This window comes from Maylandia zebra, linkage group LG14 (genome assembly GCF_041146795.1).
Source record: "Maylandia zebra isolate NMK-2024a linkage group LG14, Mzebra_GT3a, whole genome shotgun sequence".
In the NCBI taxonomy this organism is placed as follows: Eukaryota; Metazoa; Chordata; class Actinopteri; order Cichliformes; family Cichlidae; genus Maylandia; species Maylandia zebra.
The window spans coordinates 1,894,754-1,922,293 of NC_135180.1; the positions used below are offsets into that span (position 1 = coordinate 1,894,754).

General features: G+C 42.6%; 1 protein-coding gene across 4 annotated transcripts in view; it reads left to right on the forward strand.

The window, feature by feature from the left end:
- Positions 1–3,287: 3,287 nt before the first annotated feature.
- Positions 3,288–27,540, forward strand: part of sgsm2 (small G protein signaling modulator 2) — a 116,453-nt gene continuing 92,200 nt past the window's right edge. For 2 of the 4 annotated variants that reach the window (XR_013101589.1, XM_076892106.1), the window contains exons 1-2: positions 3,292–3,961; positions 12,575–12,650. Coding sequence is in view for 3 of the 4 variants with exons in the window: in XM_076892106.1 (XP_076748221.1) it covers positions 3,902–3,961; positions 12,575–12,650 (136 nt within the window). In the remaining variant the exon portion in view is untranslated. Of the gene's footprint in view, positions 3,962–12,574; positions 12,651–27,540 lie in introns of all 4 variants that reach the window. The other 2 variants (XM_076892107.1, XM_076892108.1) reach the window with 2 other exon arrangements.

Sequence of the window (27,540 nt, forward strand, 5' to 3'; positions counted from 1 at the left end):
AACAAGGTGATTCTCCATTACTGAGAGTTGATTTTGTCGTCGGGATAAAGGAAAAGGGAAGCAGGGAGATGCTCTAAAGCACAGGTGTCAAACTCCAGTCCTCGAGGGCCGGCGTCCTGAAACTTTTCCTCGTGTCCCTGCTGAAACGCACCTGAATGACATTAGTATGTATTTTGAAGATTTTTACAGGTTTAATATTGATTCATTTGTAATGGAGTACAATACAAAGTGTTTGTGTAAAGGGAAATTGTGCAAACACGTATTCTAAGTCAACCATGGTGACTCTGAGCTGCTGGCATTGAAACACCTGAAGCAACGGACACAGATGGAGGAACGGCTGCTACAGCATGACTGCGGCTCTTTATTATTCACCCAAAGCACCGATGCATAAATGCTGAAAGAGCAAATGTGTTGGTACCTTTGCAGGATCACAGTACTCACTGCAACACTTACCTTGTGTCCTCTGCCTTGGAGCTTGTTCCCACTTTCAGTGACACAGACGGATCCACTCATCGTCCTGTGGGTTCAAGTCAGGTGTCATTATTAAATTATAGCGGGCATAATGCTCACTAATGCTGAACCCTTGGCCTGTCCCGACCAAATATACAGTTTCTTTGTGAAACAGAACTGGATGTAAAATTTCATTTAGTCTTAAATGGATGATGGAACAAAGCTGTTCACTGGAAATGTGTTATACCATCTTTGGCCACAAGAGGGCGAGTGTGCACACACATATAGACTGATCAAACCTGACTGTGCTACAGGAAACAGATACTGTCTAGTTCCTGCATCAAAGAAGGCACCGCCATCAAAGTTTAACAGGTTGTCAGTTGCCCTCAATCACATGTGATGAAGGTACTGGAGACACTGATAGAGGTCCACAACCATTACATCACCAGGTCGTGGCCCACCTCAGACCACAGGTGAAAACATGTCTTGAAACGTACCCGTACAAGGCGACTGTGATCTCTGTTTCTGTTCACCATCAACTAAGACTTTCAGCACGACTTCAGGTCATGTCACCCACACAAATACTCACAAATACAACTGGATGGATGTGTTAGTGACAGGAGCTCCCGCTGAGGATTTTGCAGAAACATCTGGCGGGAATCATCGGCTGCTGTGATGGAGGAGTACCTGGGCGCCCACTCTGACAATTTGCTAAAATGGAAGACCAACATAGAGGCTGTATGCAACAAGATGAGTATTGTTACAAAATGCTTCAGTGAGAGCACACATACAAGGTCTTAAATAATCAGGCCCCATCTTATCTTAATGACCTTGTAGTACCATATCAGCCTATTAGAGCACGTCGCTCTCGCTCTGTAGGCTTACTTGTTGTTCCTAGAGTATTTAAAAGTAGAATGGGAGGCAGAGCCTTCAGTTTTCAGGCCCCTCTTCTGTGGAACCAGCTTCCAGTTTGGATTCAGGAGACAGACACTATCTCTACTTTTAAGATTTTCATAAAAACTGCCTTTTAACTTAACTGTTAAAAGGGAGTTTTTCCTTCCCACTGTCGCCAAAGTGCTTGCTCATAGGGGTTCATATGATTGTTGGGTTTTCACTGTATTATTGTTGAGTCTTTATCTTACAATCTAAAACACCTTGAGGCAAATGTTGTTGTGATTTGGTGCTATGTAAATAAAACTGAATTGAATTGGTGCCCTGAACCAAACCATGTGCACACAGACACCAGGAATCACTGCAAACATGGGACGTGCAGGGCCAGAGTCAATGATTCTGACTTTGATAGGACGCGGATAGAGGTCTACAACCATTACATCACCAGGTCTGAGGTCACCATGGAACTCAGGTAGGACGGGGCATTTGGCAGCTGATATAAAATTATACTCAGTTCTCTTATAAGGAAGCGCTGATTATGATGACAGCAGTCAAACAGGCATTGATGAAGGAGTTCAAAATGTAAACAGATAAGCTCACTGTAGAGGAAAAAGTTGTTCCACTTCACACTGGCAGGGATCTGGATCCACGCATGACAGCTGCTCCAGGATGGAAAGGTCCAATTTCAGGATGATTCTTGATCTCAACGGGCTCAACAAACTAGCCCGCTCCAAGGAAAGGCTCTGCATTGGTACATTCCCAGAATGTTCCAATCTCATCTGCATTCATCGACGTGCTGAACTGTGCTTGTTCAGGAAATTGTAGAGAAATTTAAAAAAAAATTTTTGGGGGGGGGGTGATAAGCACTTCTCCTACTTAGAGAAAATCTCCAAGACAAATTCATCATTTTCATTCTAAGGCGTGTATCTCATGGAAGAGGATTGGGGCTAGGGGGGGGACACAAAGAGGGGGGAGAGGGGGGGGGGGGGCTGTTTTGAGGAAAAAAAGTCACAATTCTGAAGAAAACAAAACGGAATCCAACCCCCCCATTTATTAGTTCCCAGTGGCCCTAATCCTCATCTGTACCTGTGTTACTGTCCGTCGAGGCTGTTCCGGGTCCCGGACTGAGCCACATTTATTCATTGTGGGTCAAATCAATGGAAGTTGTGGTTTCTGGGAGTTTTGAAATGATGAAACTGTGCACGCCATGATGCGCGCAGGAGCTGCAGCGTGTCAGTATGTTGTGAAAAGAAGCAAACACGTTTTCTTTTCTCGGAGTTGCACTGCTCGGACAATGACAGCTGTCGGTTTGCATTCGGTGACACAGCGCAGCTCTCTGTTAGGCAGAGGCTGCGATGTTTGCTGAAGCTGCGTTAGTGCTAGTAATGAATTCCCCAATCTGGACATAATGAAGAGTCATCTTTCCGTTAGTGCTGGTGTAACAATATTGATGATGACTTTGGGAAGAGATCAGCTCCACATACGTGGCATCTCTTTCGTGCCAGTACTTATGCTAGCAGGAGCAGACAGGAAGCTTTGACCCTGACATGAACGGCAGGCCCATCCTGCCACCTGTTACACGCCACGGACAAAAGAGCGAGCCAAGGTCGTTACTAATGGCGGCTTATTTGTGAAGGCGCACACTCCCACGCGTGTAGTTCAGGCAGCTCTCAGAGCAGAAACCAGCTGAGCCAGAATAAGAGTCAACACGACGTGGAAAAGATTTAAAGGCACTTCTGAAGCAATCCCCGAGTCCGTTGCAGAGATGCAGTCCGTGCTGTAAAAAGCACCTCTGACATCCTCTAACGTCACTTACACGCAGCAAGCATTTGCTGCGTGTCGAGTTGACTTTACTGTCACATTCACGTGAAACGTCGTGCTGCAGGTGCACACTCAGTCCACACGGAGGCACAAACACAAAGTTTCATGACGGGGTCTCCACTAGAGATTACTGTGCGTCACGTTACCGTGACGTCATTCATTTTGCATCTGGCCGACCTGGCATCAGAGGCGACTGCGCTGTCCACATGTGCTGTAATCAGATGCTGCCCCCTCCTGTGCCTATCAGCGTGTGGATAAAGACAGAAGGAATACTGCACCTAACGACCTCACTCCACGTTCACGGCACCGGAGTCCCGGTGGAAAGCTGTGCGGAGGCGTTTGCTCCAGACAAACATAAAGTGGGGGGATTTACAAGCTGCAAACATCGACTGAGCCGGAGCAGCATTTTCACACGTTTCCACAGAATATGCTATAAATAACTCGAGGCTCTACAGGTTGGTGTGTTGGATGCTGAGTGGCTGCAGGCGGCGGGTTGAGGAGGGGCTGGATGCTGTGGGCTCCAGTGATTGTTTTCCTCCTTTCTTGCGCTTCCATTGATCAGTAACGCGAGGAAGGCGGATCCTCTGACGTCGCCGTCAAGCTGCTCGGCTGCGTCAGAGTCCTGCTGAACCAAGGAAGAAGGAACCAAGAAATAAAAGGAGAGCGCTTCGGAAAGGCCGAGCGGAGCGCACGGAGCGTGACGGGGACATACAGACGCGTCGTGAAGAACACCGCGGACATGGAGGGCTGCACGGAGGAAGAATACAAGGAGAAATTACTATGGAACGTCAAACGAGAGGTAGGCGCTCACACGTGACGGCCTGCCGAGCTGCACATCAGTACTCTATTACTTTATTGGACTCAAAAATGCCCACAGAGAGGGGGGTGTTTGGGGTGGAAGGGGACCGTGTTCGTGCTGTGTGGGGCTCAGCTGTCAGCGTCACAAGTTCAAGTTGCCAAACAGTTCAATAAATGCACCATCAGTCCTCATCCACCTGCACTCCGTCAGTGATAAAATGCCTGTTTTCTTTGCTTCGTGTTTATTACTGTTACCTTACGAAGCTGGATATTTCAAATATGTTAGCATGTCTGTTTTTGTCCACAGTAATTCCACTTTCGAGTACACATGAAGGCTTTTTAAAATGTGGCGTGGCTGTATGTGAAAGCCCAATCTGGGGTAATTACATGTTTAAATGATATCAAGTATTTTGCCTAATGATCTGACAGCTAACGATCATCAAACATTTGGCAGAAGTGGGGAGGAGGAACCCCTTATTTTCCAAACTATTTGTATCGACATGATGATGTACGTAATTTGCATCCAATCATAAGCGAGCCCTCCAGGAGGATTGCATTACAAACCTCGTGTTTTAAGTGATAAGCCGCGGCATCTACCAGCAGCACTAACATCCACGGTGCACGCTGTGCTACAGGCTTTTTCTCTTCCTGATGATGAATGTCTCACATCTCCCCAGTGAGGAATAAATCATTACCCCTTTAACCTTTCTACCCACTCTCTTTGTAATCCTCATGCTGAAAGCTACAACTGGAGATATTTCCCTGCAGATGAAATGTCAGTAAAAACCAAAAGCAGCCTCTTAGGAGGCTGGATGTGGCGAGGTGTGGCTCACTGCTTGTACCTCAGTCTGAGCATGAAGCTCCTGCCATTATAATGGAGAAGAAAGGTCAGGCTAAAAATAACAGGCCAAAAATCTGATAGAGCGAAGAGGTGGGGGGATTACCTAATCAGTGCTCTCTGTGCTGTGAGTTAAAGTATCCCGTTCATCAAACAGTACCTCATTAGTTCTCCGTCACTGCTTCGCTTTAGGCAGCGAATGACTTGATATAGTTGAGTTGTCATGTTTGCGCCAGTATTCAGATACATTGACTGAAGATTGTGGTTTAGTGGATTAATATCACTGCTGCATCTAAAAGAAGACGAAAGCAGAAAATGGAAACACTTTTACTTTAAGGGAATAAAAGCTGCAGCTGAGTTGGACATTTGGAGCCATTGTGCAAACCTCACCACACTTTTCATCTTCCTTTTACAACTGACTAAAGATGCTAAATGCTGATGGCCTGCTGACAGCATGCACATTATGTTTGAATCAACAGACCTAGCAGTGAGACCTAAATATGATCATTATTCCTGTAGCTGTTTCTTTCATTCTGTGTTGACCACTTAACAGTGTGTTACCTTTTCTCTTCATGTCCAGTCAGGATGCAGAATTCTGGGCTGATAAACCTGTATTTCAAACAAGTAACATTAAACATGAACATACGCAGTTTTATCATTATTATAGATTGATTGACAGGATTTTTAAGGCCAATATTAATATTTAGTGATTTTAAAACATGTGATTTGTTGGTTTATTTTTTTCAGACCCACAATAATAAACAGATTTTCCTAACACTTGTAATGTGTTGTATATATGAGTGCAGTTTAAAAATATCCTTTTTTATTGTTAGAAGTCATTGAATACTTTACTCTCTGTCTTTGTGTTGCCAGCAAAGGGAGGTTGCAGAGTGCCCTCTGGTGGACAAACTGTAAAACATCAGTATTAATTACGTGGTTGAAGGGTGTTTCTCCTGCCTGTCATACATACTGGGAAATGGTTAAAATAGCTCCTGTGCAGTCTGAGGTGCAAGACTAATTTTGAATATCTAGGCTAAACACTTGTGTTCTCCTCCAGCTATTCCAGAGTCATCTACAGGTTTGAGTCTTAAATAATTGAGTCATAGCATCGCCTCAGGCTCAAAATAGCTCCAGTTCTCAGGATGACTGTAGGTGGTGGGGTCTGCGTCTACTAAACACAGACCACGTGGGAAAAGGAAAAGACTGTTGCAGTCTTGGGTGACTGAGCCACTGACAGGTGTGTGTTGATATGCCGAGCTGCGTCTTCAAATACACCTCCGGTCACTGTCTTGTGCTGCAGTAGCATCAATTGTTAATGCATGCTGGCTGTTAACATTTAAACAACGCCTCGGTGTCTCGGTGGAGTGTCTTTGTATTTGAATTTTGAAATAATTTAAGTTGTATTAAAATCCTCTCTACATGTGATGAGGTGGTCCTGTTTCTGAGATCTGTTCAACATGTAATATTGGACCATCTGCTTCTTCAGCGTAGTGCTTCTCAAACACAGGGGTTATTGTCAGTTTCTTTTTTTTCATACACACCAGTTCCTGTTTTCTGTCAATTAAATGCAGATCTTTTAACTTTAGACTAGGATTGATGTGCCCTCACGTGAAGGAGATGCTGTTGCTTAAGAAAGCATCAGTTATCTGTTTTTGCCATATGCTCTAACTGCTCTAACTCTTCATGTTCTGTATATCTTTGGTATACACGATTATCCCAGAGTTCATCCATGGCACGCCTGTCACTGTCTCAGGATGTTTTAAAGCATGGCAAATTCAGCTGTGTTGAGAGAGCCTGGTTTGAACGGGGCTGACTGGCTCCTGCGTTAAAGCTCTCTGTCTCTTTAAGCGGCACTCTGTTCGCTCACTATTGCTTGGCAACTGAAAGCCTGTGCAGCTCCCAAAGAAGTTAAATTGCATCAGTTGGCGATTAATATCTCAGCAGTGAGGCGGCCCTGTCAGGTGGTCTCTTATACCGAGTCAAAAATGCCTTTCTGTAGTCACCTGTTTCCTTACGCATCCTTCTCCTTTTATAAAATCTGTCGTAGTTTTCTGGTGGTTCCAGAAGCAGCTTAGTCGTCCTGTAGATCAATACTTTTCTCTGTCTCCACAACATAGAAGATTTTTGGAGGAAATTAATTTCCCCCTAAACACAGAGCTTTTCTAGCAGTTTCTTAACTAGTCAGATAACAAATCAAAGTATATGAAAGAGGCTCTGTGTGCTTAAAATATAGTATCCTGGGTTTTTCTGTTTTCCTGCTGCAGTAAAAGATACTTCACTCAAACCTGAGCTGAATCGAGTATGAAACACTCGATTCAGCTCAGGTACAGTGCATGTGCATGTAGCTGTACTGAACTGTTACCCTCATGTAACTGTAGCCATGCATGCTGATATGAGTGATTAAATACTGTAGTGTTTACACGTGTCAGTGTAACAGCTCTGCACATGTTGGCCGTCGCGTTTGCTCTGTGATAGAAATAAAGGCTCTCTTTAGAAGAAGCAGAGAGCCGGGTGAAATGCATGTACACACACACACACACACACACACACACACACACACACACACACACACACACACACACACACACTCCACCCATGAAAAGTTGCATAGTTGTAAAAGCTCTTCATGAGTAGTTCCCCAGCTGCTCACAGAAAATGGAAAATCATCTTCAAGATCAGGAAACTGTCACATGACCAACATCAATACTGTGACCGTAGTGTTGGAAGTTGGCTTTCATTTCCTTTACGTACTACACTGGGTAGCCTTGGATGCTGCTGTGTAACAGCATTAAATAGTTTCTTCTCTGAAGAAATATTCTAGCATTACAAAATAGTAGAGGTGGGAATCACCATACATCCCACGATACGATATTATCACAATACTTAACGCACGATACAATATTATTGCGATTTTTAAAATATTTTGCGATATTCAGATTCTGTACATAAAGGTAAACTTTATCAATATTCATTTTATCTAATATCAAAGTCTCACACTCAGTCTTTCTCTCATTTCAGTTTTATTGTTGACAAACTGAACGGTTTGTATTACAGTCTAGTCCAACTTAACTGAATGCAACCATCTGGTACAATTATAGCTATTCTGAACTATGCAATATGAAAACTATGCAGCCCCTTCAGCAACTGAAGAATTTGAAAGTAAATTAAAACAAAATATAATTTTACATTAAATAAAAAAGTTTTAAACGTAATTAAAATAAAACATGTCTTAAATTAAAATAAGTAAACTGTCATGTTTATTGCTGCCAAAAAAAAGTTAAACACATTTGACAGTGTCAGGATTGTTGCTCAGAAAAAGGATCAACGTGCTCTGAAGTCAGAGCACAAAAACCTTTTTTGTAACAAAATATCGATTTCTGCTGTCCCTGCATCGATACATTATTAGCAAACAAAATATCACGACACTGCACAGTATCGATTTTTTCCCCCCACCCCTACAAAATAGAGTGTTGGGTAACGTTTCCCTCAGACTGACACTTTCTCCAGAACCAAATAATTTCTTCCTGTAACAATCTTATTTTATGGCTGCTGCTACGAGAGCTTCAAAGCCAAAACAGCTCGTAAAACTACACAGACATCTACTTGATATTTTATACTCTTAAGGGTAAACGCTAATTACGTTTTCTTTACAGGAATATCAGAGGTATTGGTTTGATACAGGATATGTCTCTTTAAGGAGAGAGTTATCTCAGGGTCATAGTATCTGTGAAAAGCAGCATCAGGTCAACAACTGCATTATGAGTGAGGACAAATGAAGTCCACCAACTCATCCTTCAGCCTCCCTCTGCCACCACCAGTGTTACGAGGGCATTGCTTATGACCTCATTAATGACGGTGTCTCTGCTGTGGCCCCCCCACCCCTGAGTTAGAGGCTTCTTCAACAACATGGACGCTCAGTTTTGAAACCAAAAGTCTTAAAAACAAACAAACACATAAACAGTCATTTATTACAGTTTTTATAAGCCATCAAATTGAACATCCACCCAGGATTAGATAAAGTCAGTGTGGCTGGTTTTCCAACTGTGAAACGAATCTAAGAAACACACGTGAGGCTCTGAGATTATTGCAAAAATCACAATCACACTTATTTTGGACAACATTGTAATTTCTGCATTATCTCAAAGCAAGGCGCTTCCTCTAAATTCCCACCTGATACGGAGACGGGACGAGCGGAGAGAGCTGACAAACGAGCGAGCAGTTAACACCATCCTAATTTTTGCAGTGCGCTGTTTTAAAAGTCACACATGGTGCACCTTTATCAAACACACAAGTGACCTAATAGAGACAGGCTGTCATTGCCTCCTCCACCTGTTGGGGCAGCAAAGATCCCACCTGGGTCGGAGGTATTTTTCACAGTAGCACAAACTTGTAATTGATAAAAACTAACAATGGCGACTGAGCTGCTCGGGCTTCAGTATCCATTCAACCTAATTATTTGTGTTAAAGTCGAGAGTAATTCCCGTCACAGCGCTGCCCGTGTTCCACTCTTAGACACGGGTCTAATCAGCAGGAAGTGGAAACACCTGTGCCGCCGTTAATGAGCCAGACTCGTATCTAAAAGCGCGCACCCGTGCCGCTGTTGTTTACCTTTCAGAGAAGAGCGCCGTGCTTCACGCTAATTACAAAGTGATGAGCTGAAAATGTGACAAATTAATGTGAAATTCTCGGCTGTCACCTTACGGTCATTTAAAATAGTGAAGCACGTTTAAAGGTGGCACAAAAATGCTTTAATATTGTTATTTATCACAAACCAAAGAGGCTGGTGCTCCGATAAACTGACTCACCTCAGGAAGTGAACAAGCCCTGATTACTCTTCCCTTAATCATAAACTCAGTACCACCCTGGGTGGACGAGAAACAGCCTGAATTAGCAAACTGTCTGCTGCACAGTCCCGTCACTTACTGTATTTTCCACTGTGTGGAGCACATTTGCATCAGGAGCATGGTTCTTGGTGGTGAGCACAAACAAACTGTTGGTGTTCGGTTGTTTGTTTAGTCACGAACATGAGATAAAGGGAAAATTAAACGTCTCCTTATGTAACAGAGGGGGGCTAATGAGCTCCTTTCTCCATTCCTCCCAGAAAGCATTAGCTTCAGGATTCGTAGAAGTGTGTCAGAATCACCCAACTCTGCTCAGCCATTAACGACACAAAACCCCAAACACAGTGAGTTTGTCTTCAACGTTGTCCCTGGAAGTGCATGCTTATTAATGCAGGAACGTCATCTTTAAGCTAAAGCCAATAAATGCAGGTATCTCTGAGGTCATGTGACCTTTGTGCCAACAAAACGAGCTTCTAACGTGCTCCAGTCATGTGAGTTTGGCCTGCAGTGTATATACGCCTCCTCGTTAACAGGTGGGCCGATCTGAGCAGTTATTAACATCTGTGTGTTTTTAAGAAACATTCACTATGAATTTGGATTTTTAACCATGTTTATTGCAAATGTGATGTTACGTTATCTGCTGGAATTAAAGCTACTAGAGCTCACTGCAAGGCTGTGTAATCACTGACAACTAGAACTAATTAAACTTGTTAGTTTCATAGTACCACCAGGTGAAGGTATCGATCCCGCTCTGTGGAGCTGCTGGTGTGGGTGGAGCTGCTCTCTGCATGAATATATGGATCTACTTGCACATCTATAAAACTGGATGAGAAGGAGAAAGTTCCCCTAACCTGACTCATGGGGTCTGCTCCTGTCTCTGTGTACATGTTCTGTTAATTCAAGCTTCTGAGTCATGGATCTTTTAGCATACTGACTGGAAATGTACCTGCCAAATACAGGAGCAGGTAATAGTGAAGCCTTTATAACTGAGCGGTATTTGGTGGTAGACTGAAAATAGCATTTTGTTTTCATTAAAGGTATTGCTGTAATCGCAGAAATATAATATTTAGAATATGTGTTAACAGATGACTCAGTGTTTGCCACTCTGACCTTCAAATGCCACGACATTTCCTTGTTTTTCCTTGTGGCATCTATGACTGACTGTTACGCTGAGACAGGAATGGTAAAGAGCCAGTTTGACTGGATCTGTGGGCTACTGGCATGTGTCCATCTGGTAACATAACAGGCTCCGTCATTAGGAAGTTTGATTTTTATGAAAAATTGCTTCTTTCCTTTAAGGGAATGACCCCAGAGCCCAGCAGTACTACTATAATACTATAAGACTACTAGTAGAAACTGCTGTTTGCTTCACCTTCCAGCAGTTAATAAAAATGTATTTTTACCACACTGAAGTTTTATTTAACAAGTACAAATTTAACCCTGATGCAGAAAATAATTTTTCACAGGCTCAACACCTCTTAGTGACTATTTGTATTTGCAGGTTTTCAGTGCAGCCTCGTAGAAGCTCTTTGTGACCAGTTTAACCTGTCGACTGTTCAGCTCATTTCAATGTTATTTATACAGCACCAAATCACAATCACACAACAACAGTCGCCTCAAGGTGCTTTATATTGTACAGTAGATCCTAGAATATTACACACAGAGAAAAACCCAACAGTCATATGACGCCCTATGAGCAGCACTTTGGCGACAGTGGGAAGGAAAAACTCCCTTTTAACAGGAAGAAACCTCCAGCAGAACCAGGCTCAGGGAGGGGCGGGGCCATCTGCTGTGATTGGTTGGGGAGAGAGAAGGCAGGATAAAGACATGCTGTGGAAGAGAGACAGAGATTAATAACAGGTATGATGCAGTCAGAGAGGTCTGTTAACACATAGTGAGTGAAGAAGAAACACCCAGTGCATCATGGGAATCCCCCAGCAGCCTACAACTAAGGGAGGATTCAGGGTCACCTGATCCAGCCCTAACTATACGCTTTAGCAAAAAGGAAAGTTTGGAGCTGTTTTAAACTGAAGGTTCTTCCTCATATTCTTCTTTTCAGGAACAACAAGTCTATAGCAGCTGTTTGTTTTTGTGGCTCTCCAAATCGAGCGATTTAGCCCCTCCCTTACTAAAATCTTAACAACCTCCCACTCCTCCACAATACAGGGAAAAGGTTATGAGCGAAAGAACGATATTGTAGTAAGAGCTTCATTATAACACAACCACACAAGCAATTAAATCCATTCTGTTTATCAATTAGACCCAAACCAGGCGGAGGTGCCAGACACGTCCTGGATTAATTACCGACTGCAATTAATTTTTTGGAGAGAGCGAACTTGGACAAGCGAACGGCAGATTGAGTCAGTGTTGCTGAACTCGCTCAGGCTCTCCTCCCCAGAGACACAACAGATAGCAGCAGAAAGACTCATTTGAATGTTTCCAGGATGCCAAGATATTAATTGGAAGTCAGCAGTGCGGATGTTTGGGTGAGATTGTCAGAGCTGTTATTCCTACGTGTCACAATTTGAAGGGGAGACTGCGTCACTCTTATTTATATATATTTTCAAAAACAATTCCCCTCTCGCCCCTGTGGGTGGTCCATCCTTCAAACTCGGGTCCTCTACCAGAGGCCTGGGAGCTTGACGGTCCTGCTCAGTATCCTAGCTGTTCCTGGGACTCTTCTGGACAAAGATCTCCGATGTTGTTCTTTCTCTCTCGATCGATCGATCGATCGATAGATAGATATCTGGTAATGGGGTAATTTACGTTCCATAGAAAAACATTGTGTGTGTGTTCAGTTCCTGTGACAGTAGCTTTTATGTAAAACCGATGCAGATTAGCTTGACTGTGAGACTGGATGCAGCTACCATCTCTAAGGTTAAGGTTAAAGACAATGACTCTTAGCACAGAGTCACTCCGGCTCTTCTGTGTGCAGGTGAAGCAGATTATGGAGGAAGCAGTGACTAAGAAGTTTGTCCACGAAGACAGCAGCCACATCATCGCTCTCTGCAGTGAGTACTCTTCCTTTTCTCTCATTTTCCACCACATGTACAGTTGTGTGTCTTCACAGGATGTTGCATCGACTTATAGTGATTGTCTGGATTTGATCAAAACTGTAATTGCTGCGGTGATGACACATTTTCACGTCAATATAATTTTCATTCCCTCCTGTAAAATGTTCTCACTAAACATAATTTAGCATCACCCTTCCCATCAGTGCCTCTCTCTCTCTCTCTCACACACACACACACACACACACACACACACACACACACACACACACACACACACACACACACACTCAAACTTGTTGAACTCCTTACCAGGTGACTTAATGCTGCTTCTCCATCAAGGACTTCCTTTGACGTCACTGTGACTGTGCTGCTGTCTCAGTGGAACGTTAGTAATCACAATGGAGATAATGGAAACCTAATTTCATAGAGAGGCTGTACAAAACCCAAGCTTTCTAAGCCTGTCTGTGTGCAAGTGTGTGTGTGGCCGGACACAGGGGGGTTGCCCCTCCTGACCGGCTTGTTGAGCTTGCAGTACTGTATGAGTCACAGCTTCCATGCTGGTTACAAAGCTGCCTCCGCCTATAGCTGCAGATCAGCCAAGTCACCGATCTCACAGCCAAAGCTTCTCTTTCTTGGGATAAAGATATATAACTGCACCATAACTCGAATAAAATACATGCGTTTTAAAATTTTATCTGAATATGACAAATGCTGCCAAAGAGGTTTTGGCCTCTGACTATTTAATTAAATGTCCAAATATAACAGAAAACGTAGAGACTTCTGATAAGTCTGGGTCGTTGCTTTATTCTCTGACCCAAAACATCCGTCACTCCTGATGAAGAACTACCTCCAGAAGACCAAAGTGAGTCTTACTGACTGGCCTGCACAAAACCCCGACCTGTGAACTGAAGACCAAGGTCTGTGCCAGAAGAGCAGCTTGTGAGACAAGGATCAGAAATCATTTGCTGTGGTTCAGAGCATTTGTGAAATATGTATTTAAAAAAATACATGTTCATAGTGGGACTAATAATTCTGCAGATACAAGCAGTGGAAATGAGATTCATCTCAAGGGTAGGTGGGGTATTTTAGGGGGGTGGGGGTCACGGTGCTACTCCTTCACATCAGGAGAGTCATTTAGGATGTTCAGGCGAGGTGTTTCTGGTCTGTCCTATCGGAAATCCTTGTTTCCACGGTTCTCTGTCTCCCTGAATATGAACAGCAGATAAAATCTAAACCCAAGAGCAGGAGTCGGTATATGGACGTCACTCTTTCTTTTAAACATATCAGAAATCGTGTGTCCACTGGGTGTTACCTGGTGGCTTGCTGGCTGCCATTCATTCATCCAGTTATTCCTCATCTGGCAGAGCTTTTCCCCCTAAACGGATGCTCCCTGAGCGTATTTCCATCTCTTCATGTCTTCTCAGCCTCAGTAACTGTAACCTGCACGCTGTCTCATCTCCTGTCACATTTCTCTCCCCCTCTGCTCTCCTGTCCATTTGTCCTGTCCCCCTCCTCACGCATCTATATGTGTAAGAAAAATGATATTTCATATATATGCTACTTTAACCTTTATTATTATAAATGCTTTACAGAGACTGAAATGAAAAGAAAAGGCTTTTTTTTAATTAAAAGTTGAATTTTCTCAAATGAAACTAAGTAGTCGGCGTCTCGATGGATGGCCACGGTTCAGCCTGGCAGGACCTTAGATGATGCCTGAGGACTGACAGCTGCCTGCTGGTAAAATTCCCCAGGTGTCTGGATCGCACGTCAGCTGCTTGTCCGCTTTGTTGACCGAACCAAAGAACCACCTCTTTGACTTAAGATGTAGTAATAAGATCATCCTTTCCACACCCACACAAGCAGCGACACCAGTGATAACACGAGTGGCACTGCTGTCAGGTGCACAGTGGGGGAACGCTGTAGTATAAGAGAAGTGACTCAGACTGCACATGCTGGTTGTTCAGCCTTAAGTAACCTTGGCACTATCGATTTCTTCTCCTTTATTCTTATTAGTTTGCATTAAGCCCCACGTCCACAGGATTATCACTGACTGACGAGGACCAGAAGTCTTCATGATAAAACTGTGAATCCGTCCTTTTGGATTCATAGGAGGATTGTTCAATCCAGTTAATCCAGTCTGGTTATTCTGTAGAGTCTCAGTTAGAATTCCTCAGTATTATGGATGATGCAGTGTTGTTCCTCCTCAGCCACAGGCAGCTGATTTTCAGGAGATCATCCCTGACTCCTTTAGCCCACATGTTAAAGTGTAAAGTCTTCTCATGTATCAGAACTGATTCAACCTTTAGTGCGACAATAAAGTCGTTTTTGACATTGAGACAGTTTTCAGTCACGTGCGGGGAAAGCTTTAAAGTAGAGAGTGTGGCTGTGTTAAAGAAGGGAAGCAGCCTGAAGTATGAGAATGCGTCATTAAAATGTTCTGTTTACAACCTGCGATCAGAGTTTTGCAGCCCACACTTTAAAAATGCTGCACTCTTCAGTGCTCCATGAAACCTGCTCTAATCACTTGTCATTTGAAAATTTCCAATGTCCTTTCATACGTCAGCGACACATCCACCTTACTTTCATGTTGGCAAAGAGAAGGAAGAACGGCTGCTGAGTGAAACACTGCCATTGCAGCCTTCTCAATAATCCTTGACATGAACGCCGAGTCTGGCCGAGTGCTCAGATTTGCACGTCCAGAGGTGCGAAAGGACCCGACCTTAAAGGCCAGGGAGGAATTACAGCTATTGTCATGTTTAAAATGCAGGAAGGTCAATTTTTGAAACGTTGTGTTGATAGATTTTTAAACTTTCTAGTTTTTTCCAGCCACTAAATGATCCTCATTTCCTGTGCCAAAGTAAACCAGGCAGTAACTACATGATGTTGCTGCACATGTACGTGCTTCTTCCTTTTCGAGGTCGAGCTGCTTCAGCACAGAGCGTACTGCTGGGAAGGACAAACTGCTGAAACCAGATCATTTCTCTGAGATGTGCTGACATTTAAAGATAATAGCAGCCTGTTCTCTAATGTTGGTGCACACACACTGGATCATGCAAATTTCTCATCCACCGTCTTCACTTGATCCAACATTTGTCTTCAGAACAGCCAGAACCATGTTTGACCTCATCCAAGCTGTGGGAGTGCATGTCCTTCTAACTGCTGATGTGAGAAGAGGGCGCTGTGGAAATTAAACTGTCAGCCTTAGTTTTAATCATAACTCTTCAAGACAGCACCCAGAGGCGAGGTCTCTCACCTGTCACTGCTGGGCTGGAATGACGTTGTTGAAACAGGCGCTAAAGTCTCGGCAGCGCTGCGCTGCTAACTCAACAAAGCTAAGTGAACTCGACTAATCGAGCAGATGAGATTAAAAGTAAAGGAACTTTTACACAGTAACATAGATGGTTTTATTTAAAACATTGTGGCCTGTTACATAATAACTGGTATGTAGTTTTAGAAAAATAAGTGAATCGATAGATCTGAAGTAGGAGAGTAGGAAAAAACGTTTCTTAGCTTCCTTTTTAAAAACCTTACCCGTATTCTGAGCTGCATTTCTCAATGACTGGTATATTTGGGATTTTGACATCCCATCAGTAACAATTTATATCAAGCTGTTATTCTTTAAAAGCCTGTTTTATGCTAACTGCACTGCAGTGGTTTCTATGAATGTAGCGGAAAGTTTTACTTTTGTTCGAGTCTATTTTTCCCGTTTATTCCCGTCACCGTAAATGAATGGTGGCAATAAAAGGGAAGCACAGCAGTAACTATGCTACTCTAATTAATTTCTTAGAGCCAAATGCATGATGTGATCAGTCAGTGTCTCTAAAATCTGCTCAAGTGATTTTAGACAGAGCCTGAAGCATCTCATAACGTTATCTGGAGCTGCTGATGGTTGAAACGGTTGCTTATTAGATATATGGGCTTGGACAGTGCAAGTGTGTGGTTTCTCTTTTATTTAATAAAGCAGATCTTTAAGGAAGAGTAATTATTTTTGTTAGACCTTAGCAGCGGCACACAGCAGTCCGGATTGTTTTCAAGCCAGCCTTGGAAGAGACAGGACAGTGGTGGAAATGTGATGTAATCATATTTACATATTTGGGGGTTTAGCACTCATTAAAATAAATGGAACTGGCTTTAATTTGACACCAGTGGCCACATAGTTAGTTAGAGCTCAAAAACTGATTCTAAGCGATATCTTTAGGCTCTTTGTTAGTGTCAGGCTGTTTCTTTAGTTGAATCTACCAATAAAAACCAAAGATGTTTCAGGCCTAAACAAAAACAAACTCTCTGCAGCAGATGAACAGTATGTGAAAGTGATATCCTTCAAAAATAGGACCTGACACAGTTGGTCTCATAGGAAGGGTGTCCATCAGCAAGTCATTCTAAAGGATGAGAAACAGGGAAAAGGCTGAGGTATTCCAAATTATATAAGAACTGAAATTCAGTGGGTTTGTTCTTTATCCTGTCTTCCTTCTCTCACAGCAGATGGCCCCGCCCCTCCCTGAGCCTGGTTCTGCTGGAGGTTTCTTCCTGTTAAAAGGGAGTTTTTCCTTCCCACTGTCACCAAAGTGCTGCTCATAGGGGGTCATATGATTGTTGGGTTTTTCTCTGTATGTATTGTTGTAGGGTCTACCTTACAATATAAAGCACCTTGAGGTGACTGACAGAACTCTTCCTGAAGATTTTTGAAAGAAATTGCAAGAAAGCTCAGCTAGGCCATTCAGATCATGTTGAAGAATAAAGGTGGTCTTACCAAATATTAATGTCCAATCTTGTTGGGATCGTGCAAACTCTGCTTTTGCTTTTACATCTGGACATGTTTCAATAAATTAATGATTAAATTAATGAAAAACTAAAGAAATGAGAGCTGGCTAAAGATTTTCACAGTAGTGTCCTCACGATTTTGCTGCTTATATCTCACACAAAAATGATTTGAAAATTGTCTTTGACCCACACACTGCACTGAAACCTGTTTTCTATGCGCCGCTACTGTAGTGTACGCGTCAGCTTCCTCTCTGATGTTTGCATGAAGTTTTGTGACACAAGTGGCTGTTACTGACTGTACAAATCTGCTGTGTGCCCACACGACCCCATCAAGGAAATTACTATTTGACCCTGTTGCACCTTTAATGTGCGCTCGGCCCACAGATGCGCAAATGTGTTAATGTGTGTATGTGAGCGAGAGGCAGAGAGAGAGCGTGCTTATAATATGCCAGCTCATGGAGTGTGTCGTGAGATGCACATGCACACCTATGCCTTACTGTTACAGAGACTGAGGACATTTCACTTTCTTCATGCAGCTAAAATATTCCAGTGTATAAGCAGTTGGTAATATAATCCGGTGCAGATGCTCCCTCTTCACTGTAATGTCCTAAACTGCTGCAAATGTTACATAGAGTCTGTAGAGTCGAGCGGCCTGGTCAGACCCTGTCATGTTCATCTCATCACTCCTGGGCTGAAAGCCCACAGGCTAAATAAGTGACGTCAGCGTAATGCAGGCTGATTATCAACCTCTACAGCTCAGGGGTTCTCAGGAAAGGTGAAAGGTAAAAGGTCAGGTGGTAATGATAAGTAATGATCTCTGCAAATGAATGAGTCACGAGGCTCTGTTAACATCTACTGATGAAGGCCACTGTTTTTATTATTAAAAGCCAACAGGAAGCACTTTGTTATTTTGGTGGAGAGGGACTATTAACCAAACAAAGAATACGTATTTCATAATTATTTAATTTTTATGGAAACTGCCAAGAAGGTGTTTGATGTATCCTTTGGACAGAGAAGAGAAGACAAGCAGACTCGGTGGTGGAATGAAGTACAGCAAAGAGAGGGGTGGCAAAGACGAATGGTGAACTGAATATGAGGCAGAAGAAAGGAGACGTTCATCAACAAGGCTGATGTGAAGAGTTGTAGTAACTCCAGAGGGATAAAGATGATGTGCCATGAAGATATGGGAAAGAGTAGTTCAAGCGAGGTTAAGAGGAAAGGTGACGATCAGCAAGCAGCACCATGGTGTCGTTCTGAGAAGAAGCACTACAGATGTGATGTTTACTGTGAGAGTGTTGATGGAGAAGTATAGAGAAGGTCGGACACAGCAAGACGATGCTGAGGGAAGATACAGGGGTGGGGGTGAAAGTACATCGGGCATCTGTTCTGGTTGAGTTAAGCACCAGATAAAAGAGAAATGAAAGTAGACGCGAGACAGAATGCATGCAATTGAACGAGAGGGGGGGCAGATGAGCCGGTGAAGATGCAAATAGGTGAGGCAGTGAAGGTGGACGAGTTTAAAAACCTGGGGTCAGCCGCTAAAGGCAGAGGACGGTGCACGAGAGAGGTGACCAGTATAGGCAGGATGATTGTGGGACCTGCTCTGATGTATGGAGTCGGTGGCAATGACAAAAAGACAGGAAGACCAGGATGGACAAGAGTGGAAATGAGTGCATCAAAGGGGTTTGGAGATAACGTTAGACTGAGGAGGGATATCGAGTATGAAGCTGTCACGCCGGAGAAAAAGAGAAAGACCATAGAGAAGATTCATAGATGATACCATCCCTAAAGCAGCAGCTGACATCTTGTGTGACTGACCTTTCTGATACAAATGAAAACAGAAATACTTGAAGAGTTGATGCACAAAGTACCCATTGTGTTTAAGTGGCCTGTCGGGACTCTTGTTGGGTCCTCCTCCATCCCCTCCACAAGACCCAGAGCTCATTAGAGAGAAGGAAACTTGATGCAAAGACATTTCTTTAGTGCACTTCCTCTTCCTTTCCTTGCATTGATATTAATGAGCCATTCAGCTTGGCTGACCAAAGAATTTCAGTGGGAGCTGGTGTCAGCCCTGGTATCTACTGCAGTTATACATAGACATAGTTATACAACAGTCAACTCCAACCACACAGTGAGACTAGCCAACAAACATCCTGTGCGTTTCTATGTGTAGGAGTCCAGAACGTCTCCACAACCTTCAGACCGATAATATAACTCTCCCTCATTAGCCTCCTGGATGGGGGAGTTGAGTTGTGCAAAGTGTGATTTCTGTTTTGTGAAAAGCATTACTTGTTATGGTGTCATACGTATTAGCCGTGTGTGTGTGTGTGTGGGCACTGCGCATGTGTTTATAAAAAGAGATGCTAAGAAATTGTCTTGACATTAAACCAGAACATTTTGTTTTTAATATTAAAATGTAACTGCTTTCACACTGTCTTTAAAATATAAATACACATGCTAATGAATCAAACCTTCTCGTAACCTCTGTGTACACATACTGAATTTGGCTGTGGGGGGGGCACAACACTTGACGGATTATTGAAAGCAGCTGCACTGGACCTTAAAACACTGGCAACCTATTGCCTCAATTTTGCCAGTTGATGAACTGAAAAGTAAAACATTTTCAAATATTTGATATTTTGGTTTAGGTTTTATATTTTCTTATTTATGTTTCCAATTCAGTTTTATTTATATGTCGCCAAATCATAACAACTTAAAAGCAAGGTAAAGACCCCACAATGTAATAGTTATGGCTGTAATTCCAGTATATACTACATCTTCCATAATTAAATATTGGTGTGATAGTTTCATCTTTCTCACACACTGAGACCTTTTTGTAGGGCTGCTCGATTATGGCAAAAATGATAATCACGATTATTTTCACTGACATTGAGATCTCGATTATTTGACGATATTTAACAATAACAGTGTAGTGAATAATGACTTTAAAAAATAATATAAAATAGTGCAAATACCCGTAACAGTGCAAATGTTTGCAATATAAGAAATAAATGAAAAATGTGAACATCTATGTTTAGTGAACTTTGCAGTGTTGCTCTGTGGTGCAGCTACACCGTAGCAAAGTTTACACACTGTGTCTACTTGATCCACGTCTGACTGCCAACCCATTTGCCACACGGAGCAGCGCGAGAGTAAAGCACGAGGGAGGGGCTAATAATTGGCTCGGTCATTTTTAATGATTGTCGAAAGCCCAGATCGTAATCGAGATTAAAATTCGATTAATTGAGCAGCCCTACCTTTTTGTGTTTGCTGATATTTATTGAGCTGTTTGAAACGTATTCTAATTATCTGCCACTTAAAACACGTTACTCCTCTTCTGTTCACTCAGCAGTAGCTGTCAGTCTTTAGTGCTAGATATGAGTGCTGGGACTGGATTTATTTACATATGCACTATGACTGCCCTGCAAGGATCCAGTATCTCACTGCTCTCACTGGGATACCATCTGGATGCAGCACATGACAGACTGACTCTTTCGCTACTGTTTTGCATTAGAACCTGTCTGTCAGATTTAAGGTGCTAGAACACCATTCAGGATTGCACCGTTCCACTAATCCACTGATTAAAACCAAAGAGCAACAGAAGAATACATAACTGAAATCAGCAGTGGGAATAGAGACTCGTCATACGAGATTATTTGGGGCCTACAGAGCAAAGCATGTACCTTTGTTACAGAGCAGTTATCACCAGAGAAAAGTCATGTACGACTCGGTACTGAGAGACTTCTAATGCTGAGGTCTGAGTGCTATCTCCCCCTTACCCTAACCAGTGCCATGTTTTTGGGAAAAAAAAAATCCTGTCCACACATGCAGTTTTGAAAAAATATCTTTGTTCACATGTAAATGCAAAAAACTAAGTCAAACGCTGTCAACATGCTAAAGCAACAGGTGGCGATGTAATCCTAACCATGTAGAAATGTTGGCCAATCAGAACTGTGGAAGCCTGAGAGGGAAAGAGTAAAGAAAGACCACCGACCTGATCTCGTCCAAAACCAATGTTGGCGTCAGGATTTGGGTTGTGAGAGTGTCTGTGCTGAAGCCACGTCTGAAGTTCACTCTGACCTCTGTCTTTCTAAATGGAGGGACAGTAACTGTGTGTAAAAACTGCAGATGGTCAGATTGACAGCAACAGTATTTTGTCCACCATTGGAGAAATTCATCTGCAATAACGTGGTGCACAGCGTGACGTCAAGACAGGCGCACACCTTTGACGTCGCATGACTAAATCTCTGTTTTCTGTACACACGTAAACACAAAGACGGAGTTTTCGAAAATCTGCACCCTGGCAGGAGTTTTTAAAAATCTCTTCTTTCAGTGATTCGAAACGCCGTTTACGTGTGGACAAAAGGCCCAAACGCATAGAAAAAAATGCCCGTGTACGTGTGGACGCAGCCGTAAACTGTTTTTTTTCTTGATTGCAAAGACTTGAGAAAAACAATTGTCCAAATCCAAAAAGAACATAGTCTGATAACCTGGGTTTATGGTTATTACTGATGATGCCTCAGGCCTGACAGGGTTAATGATGGAGATGATGTTTCCCAGTTATTACAGTTGTCCCATACTCCTCATAGATGATGTTATCTTCCATTAAAAGCTGACCTGTACAGATTGTCAGTGGGTCTGTGTTGAGCACAGTTGCAGGCCTGTTTTGAATATCAGTCTTTCATCGTATAGACCTGATTCTGACCGCCTTACAGACAGGTCTTTGTTCTGGCCTCTCAGATTTTATGACTTTTTCAATGCTGCTTTGAATGGCCTTAAAATGTGTACAGATGTGCTTCTACATGTATCCTCTGCACCAATTAAATAACCAACGTTTAACATATGTGCAAAAACCTGACAAAACTTCACAAACTTATGATGATAAAGACATGTCAAGAAATGTCCCATGTTGTTTTTTACCAGCATTGAAAGTCTAAGAACAGCTTGGTAGTCTGACCGACTACAGTCAAAACTGAAGACCAGTTCAGCCTGTTCAGCTATACTCATGACCAGGTAGCTGAATTGTTTGCCAATTTGTACTAATTTTTTACATTTGTTTGGTTTTAATGGAGAGCAACAGAATGAAAATCCATAAAAACCAAATAACTCGATGTGTATGTCATTGAGGAAATAAGTATTTGATTCCAAAGCAAAGCCTGACCTAGTATTGGGTGGAGAAACCCTTGTTGGCAAGCACAGTGGTAAGGTGTTTCTTGTAGTTGGTCACCAGGAGGGATTTTGGCCCATTGCTCTTTGCAGAAACTCTAAAGTCTTTAGGTTGCTGCTTCATTGGCAAACGTAAGACAAGTCTGCACATCTGTGTTGATCTTGCAGACACTGTATTTCTATTACAGCGCAGTGTTACTAATGGCATTTTTGGTGACTGTGCTCACAGCTGACAGATCAGTAACAAGCTCCTCCTTCCGTTCATTTTGGGATGATCCAGCACCTTTCTCGTGAACATCCTCACGTCGTGAGGCGAGATATTAAGCTCCAGACGAAGGGCAACTGATGGTCGTTTTATATTTCTTCCATTTCTAAATAATCACACCAACGGTTATCACCCTTTCACCAAGCTTCTTGCTGCCCATTTCACTTTTGTGCAGATCTACAATCTTGTCCCCGATGTCCTCTGACAGCCCTTTGATTTTGCAGTGGTGGAGTCACTGAGGCTGAGGACCCATGTGCTTTATGCACTGAGATCAGGAGTATTTGTGACTGATTAACTGATTATAATCACCAATCTGTGGGAACCTGAATCCTGGCTATGTTATAGGGGGATCAAGTACTTATTAGATAATATTAGAAATCAATGATTACTTTTAAACAAACTATTTTTTCTGTAAATGTGGATAAAGTTATCCGCATTAGTTAAAGTACGTAACTACAAACTACAGCAGCCATCATGGCCTTTGGGTGGAGCTGTGCACTTTGTTATGGCTGAAGTACAGGGAGGTGAGAAACGAGGGGGTGACGGGGGTGTTAGAAAGAGTACACGATTTGATGAACTGGAAATGTTTCAACGAGTGGTGCAAAAGAACTGGGGGATGTTGAGGAAGAGGGCAGAAACGACTAATGGGCTCATTAGGAAAGTCGCGGTCATGTAATGACCTGTCACCCAGTGGACATCTGGGGTTCCACGCACTGTAGAGGGATGAACAGACAGAAATAGAAAGAGCAATTAGGAAAGAGACAGTTGAAGCATTAGGAAAGAAGAAAGAGGAGGGAGACACATTTAACCAGTTTTCAGATGGATTTTAATTGGACATGGACTGTGATCAAAATCTCTCTCTGCGTGACATCTCGCCAGTCCTCCAGTTTCCCCCACAGTCCAAGGACGTGTTTTAAAGAATGTTTTTGCATATTCGCGGTGAGAATTGGAGAATTGTGGACTTGCATGTCTGACACTTATTGGAAAGTAGATACTTCTGTTTCAGAAAATGTGCTTGCATAAAATGTTCTTTTTAACATCAAATAAAATTATTTTAAAAAACTACCAAACACTTGATCTAAGCAGATTCTTGGGTGGATTACTTAATAGGTCTTGATGCACGCTCAATCATCCAGGTAAGTAAATCCCAAAAGGTTGATTCTCTTCATCTGGACGTTTTCAGTGCCCATTGTTCGTTCGGTGTGTTTCACTCACTGTGGAAATGTCTTGTTTATAAGGTCGGAAACCTGCAGTCAGCTGAGACTGAAGGAGTCATCTGGATGAGTGACGAAACGTTTCTCCCACTGAAAACGTCCAGATGAACCGAATCAACCTTTTGGGAAAATGGCCATGACTGTACATGTGAGAGTCTACAGTTATGGCCATGACTAAGTCCTGGACCTCTAAGGTCCTGGTGGTTAATCTGCTTTAAGTCGAGCCTTTGCTGGACAGGTGTTTAAGAGAATGGATGGAGGGCTGGAATAAAAACAGAGCTTAGCTGGTGATTTGAACACTTTTCCTGTCCACAACAATTATGGGCCGCTACGCCGACTTATACTGTTTCCCTCATATATTATAGACAAGGCAATTAATCAGTTTATAATCACAATACCTGATATTAATTGAAAATAACTGTTGGCTATTTTCACTCTGTTCCACCACAGATGCCTCTCTAATTGACTTAATTGACTGTATTGCTGGTGACCAGGAATCTTAATTTGCTATAACCCAATGTTGCTTTCCACGATCAGTTTGTGGAAGAGGGGATGAAAGATCACGATCCTAATGCAGATCGTGACCGAGAGTGTAACGACACAGCAGCCGACACGCGTCCAGAGAGAGCAACATCATACGTATACGAGGACCGTAAGTGGTGACCGATGAAAAAGCAGAGGGCCAAAAGGCAATAAGGGCTTTGAAGACTGCACATCAGAGTCAGAGCAGAGTCGTGACTGGAGACGCACCACTCTGTGTAATCCTTCTGGCTTCACTCACATCACAGTGTGCAGGCTGCAGCTGCAACATGAAAGCGTATGTGTGTACATGCACAAACTGCCAGGGCCGGGCTGATTAACCGGTCTCAGCACCGTTGTTCAGACAGCCCAGGATTTTTTCATTGTAAATGTGATCATCTATATTAACTGACCATAAATAGTCAATCACGATCTGATGGGCTGATGCAGGAAAACACCTCTGTAAGGAGATAAATGCCATTATTAGCACATGTAGGAAGGCAAGCAATCTAAATGGGTATTATACATAACACTGGCTTGCCTGTGATTGCGCTTGTATGACAATAAAATATAAATGGGTAAGTATATACGAGTAAAAATGTGAAGAGAAATACTGAAGCCAGTGCCAGAGAAGAGAAAATAGCCAACATTAGTCTCACAGTGTTACTTCACTCAGTATCTCTCACCCACCGCCCGCTGACCTGAAAGGAAGCTGTAAAACTTTATTTTTTTAACTTCTCTCCTTCCCACAAAGCCCACAGAGAACAGAGCCGGGTTTGGAACAAGTGCATCCAAACCTTCACGGAGACTTGTCAAAGTGTAAATGTTGCTGTTCTCTCTCTTTACAGCCTGCTGCTTCTATTTTTTCTTCTATAAACGTGCCAGTGCTAACCAGCTGGCTAATTATTAATGCAGGCTAAATGTTTTGAAAACCATTAAAATGATAAAATATTATCATTTTATCATTTTAAAATAAGCATTTGAAACCAAGCGAATGCATAAAAAAGCTGCATTTCCTATACTGTGCCCTTGAGACTGGCTCCAAAGTGAGTCAGTCCCATAAATTCTCCTGTTAAAATATCCGACTTCACAGCATTTGAAATCATGTTTACAGCCTCTGTAAGTGCAGTGTCCTCTGAGGTTTTCCCCTCATCCATCTGGATACGGATGAGACTTAAATTTAGGGAACGGTTGCTATGTTTAAAGACCTGTTGGCACTGGCAGCTGTTGCTGGTCAGCGTCTGCTATGTCTCACTAGTTTGAGTCACTCAGCTGAAGCTCTGCTGTTTGCACTGTTGGTGCATTTTGGAGCACTTTAAAAGAGGGTTTTAATCTGGTAGGTAAGCCTATGCCAAATCATATATCATATATCATGCTGCCCACTGTAATATTGATATAAATTTTCCTGTGAAAAAAATGTCCCCTTGCAGGTTTAATAATATAGTGAAGCTCCATAGCACACGCACAACAACGAGACAAGCTGAGGCATGTCTGAGAGCAAGAGCAGCAGTTATCCTCCAATGACAGTTTAGAGCCTGAGAGGGGAGCTAAAGTCTGCAAAACTGTTACAACTGAAGGTGGAAACGACAAACATGTTTCAGTCCTAATGACCGGAGAGCAAACAGTGGATAGAAATTTACTGATGCTGTTACAGGCAAATGATGGCTTCAAGCACCTGGTTAGAAAGCTCGATGCAAGGTCCAACATCTGTTAGGTTTAATTTTATTATGTAACAATACTGTGCACATAAACATCATCATGACCCACCCCGACTGTTAGTGTTAATTCACAGTGTTAGTTTGCGTTGCTACCATATATAACTGCTAACCAAGCTGTTAACTTAGTTTTCCACCGTCTTGGCAGAGATATCTGTATATATATATTAGGGGTGCAACGATACTCGTATCGATATTGAACCGTTCGATACAGTGCTTTCGGTTCGGTACGCATATGTATCGAACAATACAACATTTTTGATTTATTTTATCAACTTTTCTTCTGACGATGCTGTCTGTGTTGAGCGCTCAGTGGATCTGCGTTCGACTACTCTGCCTAGGCTGCACTGTCGAGCGCAGATCCAGTGAGCGCAGCGCAAGCTAGCAAGACAGAAACTAACGTGGCAAATTGAACCTCCCCCACCCTCATTCAGATCTGGCCTTTGGAACTATTTTGGTTTTCATGTGACGTATGACCCTGAAGGTAAGCGCGTCATGGACTAAAGTAAAACAGTATGTTGGATGTGCCACGCAATGCTCAGTTCCATTGGTGGGAAATAGTGCGTTAGCGCAGCTACGGGGCGATCCGCGGTAGCTCATTAACGGAGATTTGCCGTGTTGTGGCGTTAACGTCATTTCAACGAGATTAACGCTGACAGCACTAGTGGGAACACAACGAATATGACTGCACATTTACACCGACATCATCCTAGTGCAAAGACAAGTGGAAGCAGACAAAAACAACAAGCACGCATGCTACAAACTTTAGCCGAGTCATTTAGACAGCCGTTAGCACAGGATTCTCCTTATGGGGACCTGATATGTTTAATATGCTGCTGAGAATATAGCCCAGAAGAAGCGTATAGTATAGCTTTTATTTTGGAAAGAGACATTTCTCTGTAATAAACTCTCTTTTCCAAAGATGAGGGATTTCTCCATCAGATAGATTTTTTTTTTTATTATTATTTTGTTGTTTAAAAACTGTACTTTTGAGTTAAAATATATATTTATAATTTTAATAAATGACAAATTAAAAAAGCATGAACATTTTTTTGTATCGAAAAAATATCGAACCGTGACACCAAAGAATCGAACCAAACCGTGAATTTTGTGTATCGTTGCACCCCTAGTATGTATATGTATGTATGTATATGTGTGTGTGTGTGTGTATATATATATATATATATATATATATATATATATTTATTTATTCTTGGATGTTCGTTGTCTCATCCTGGACTGTGGTG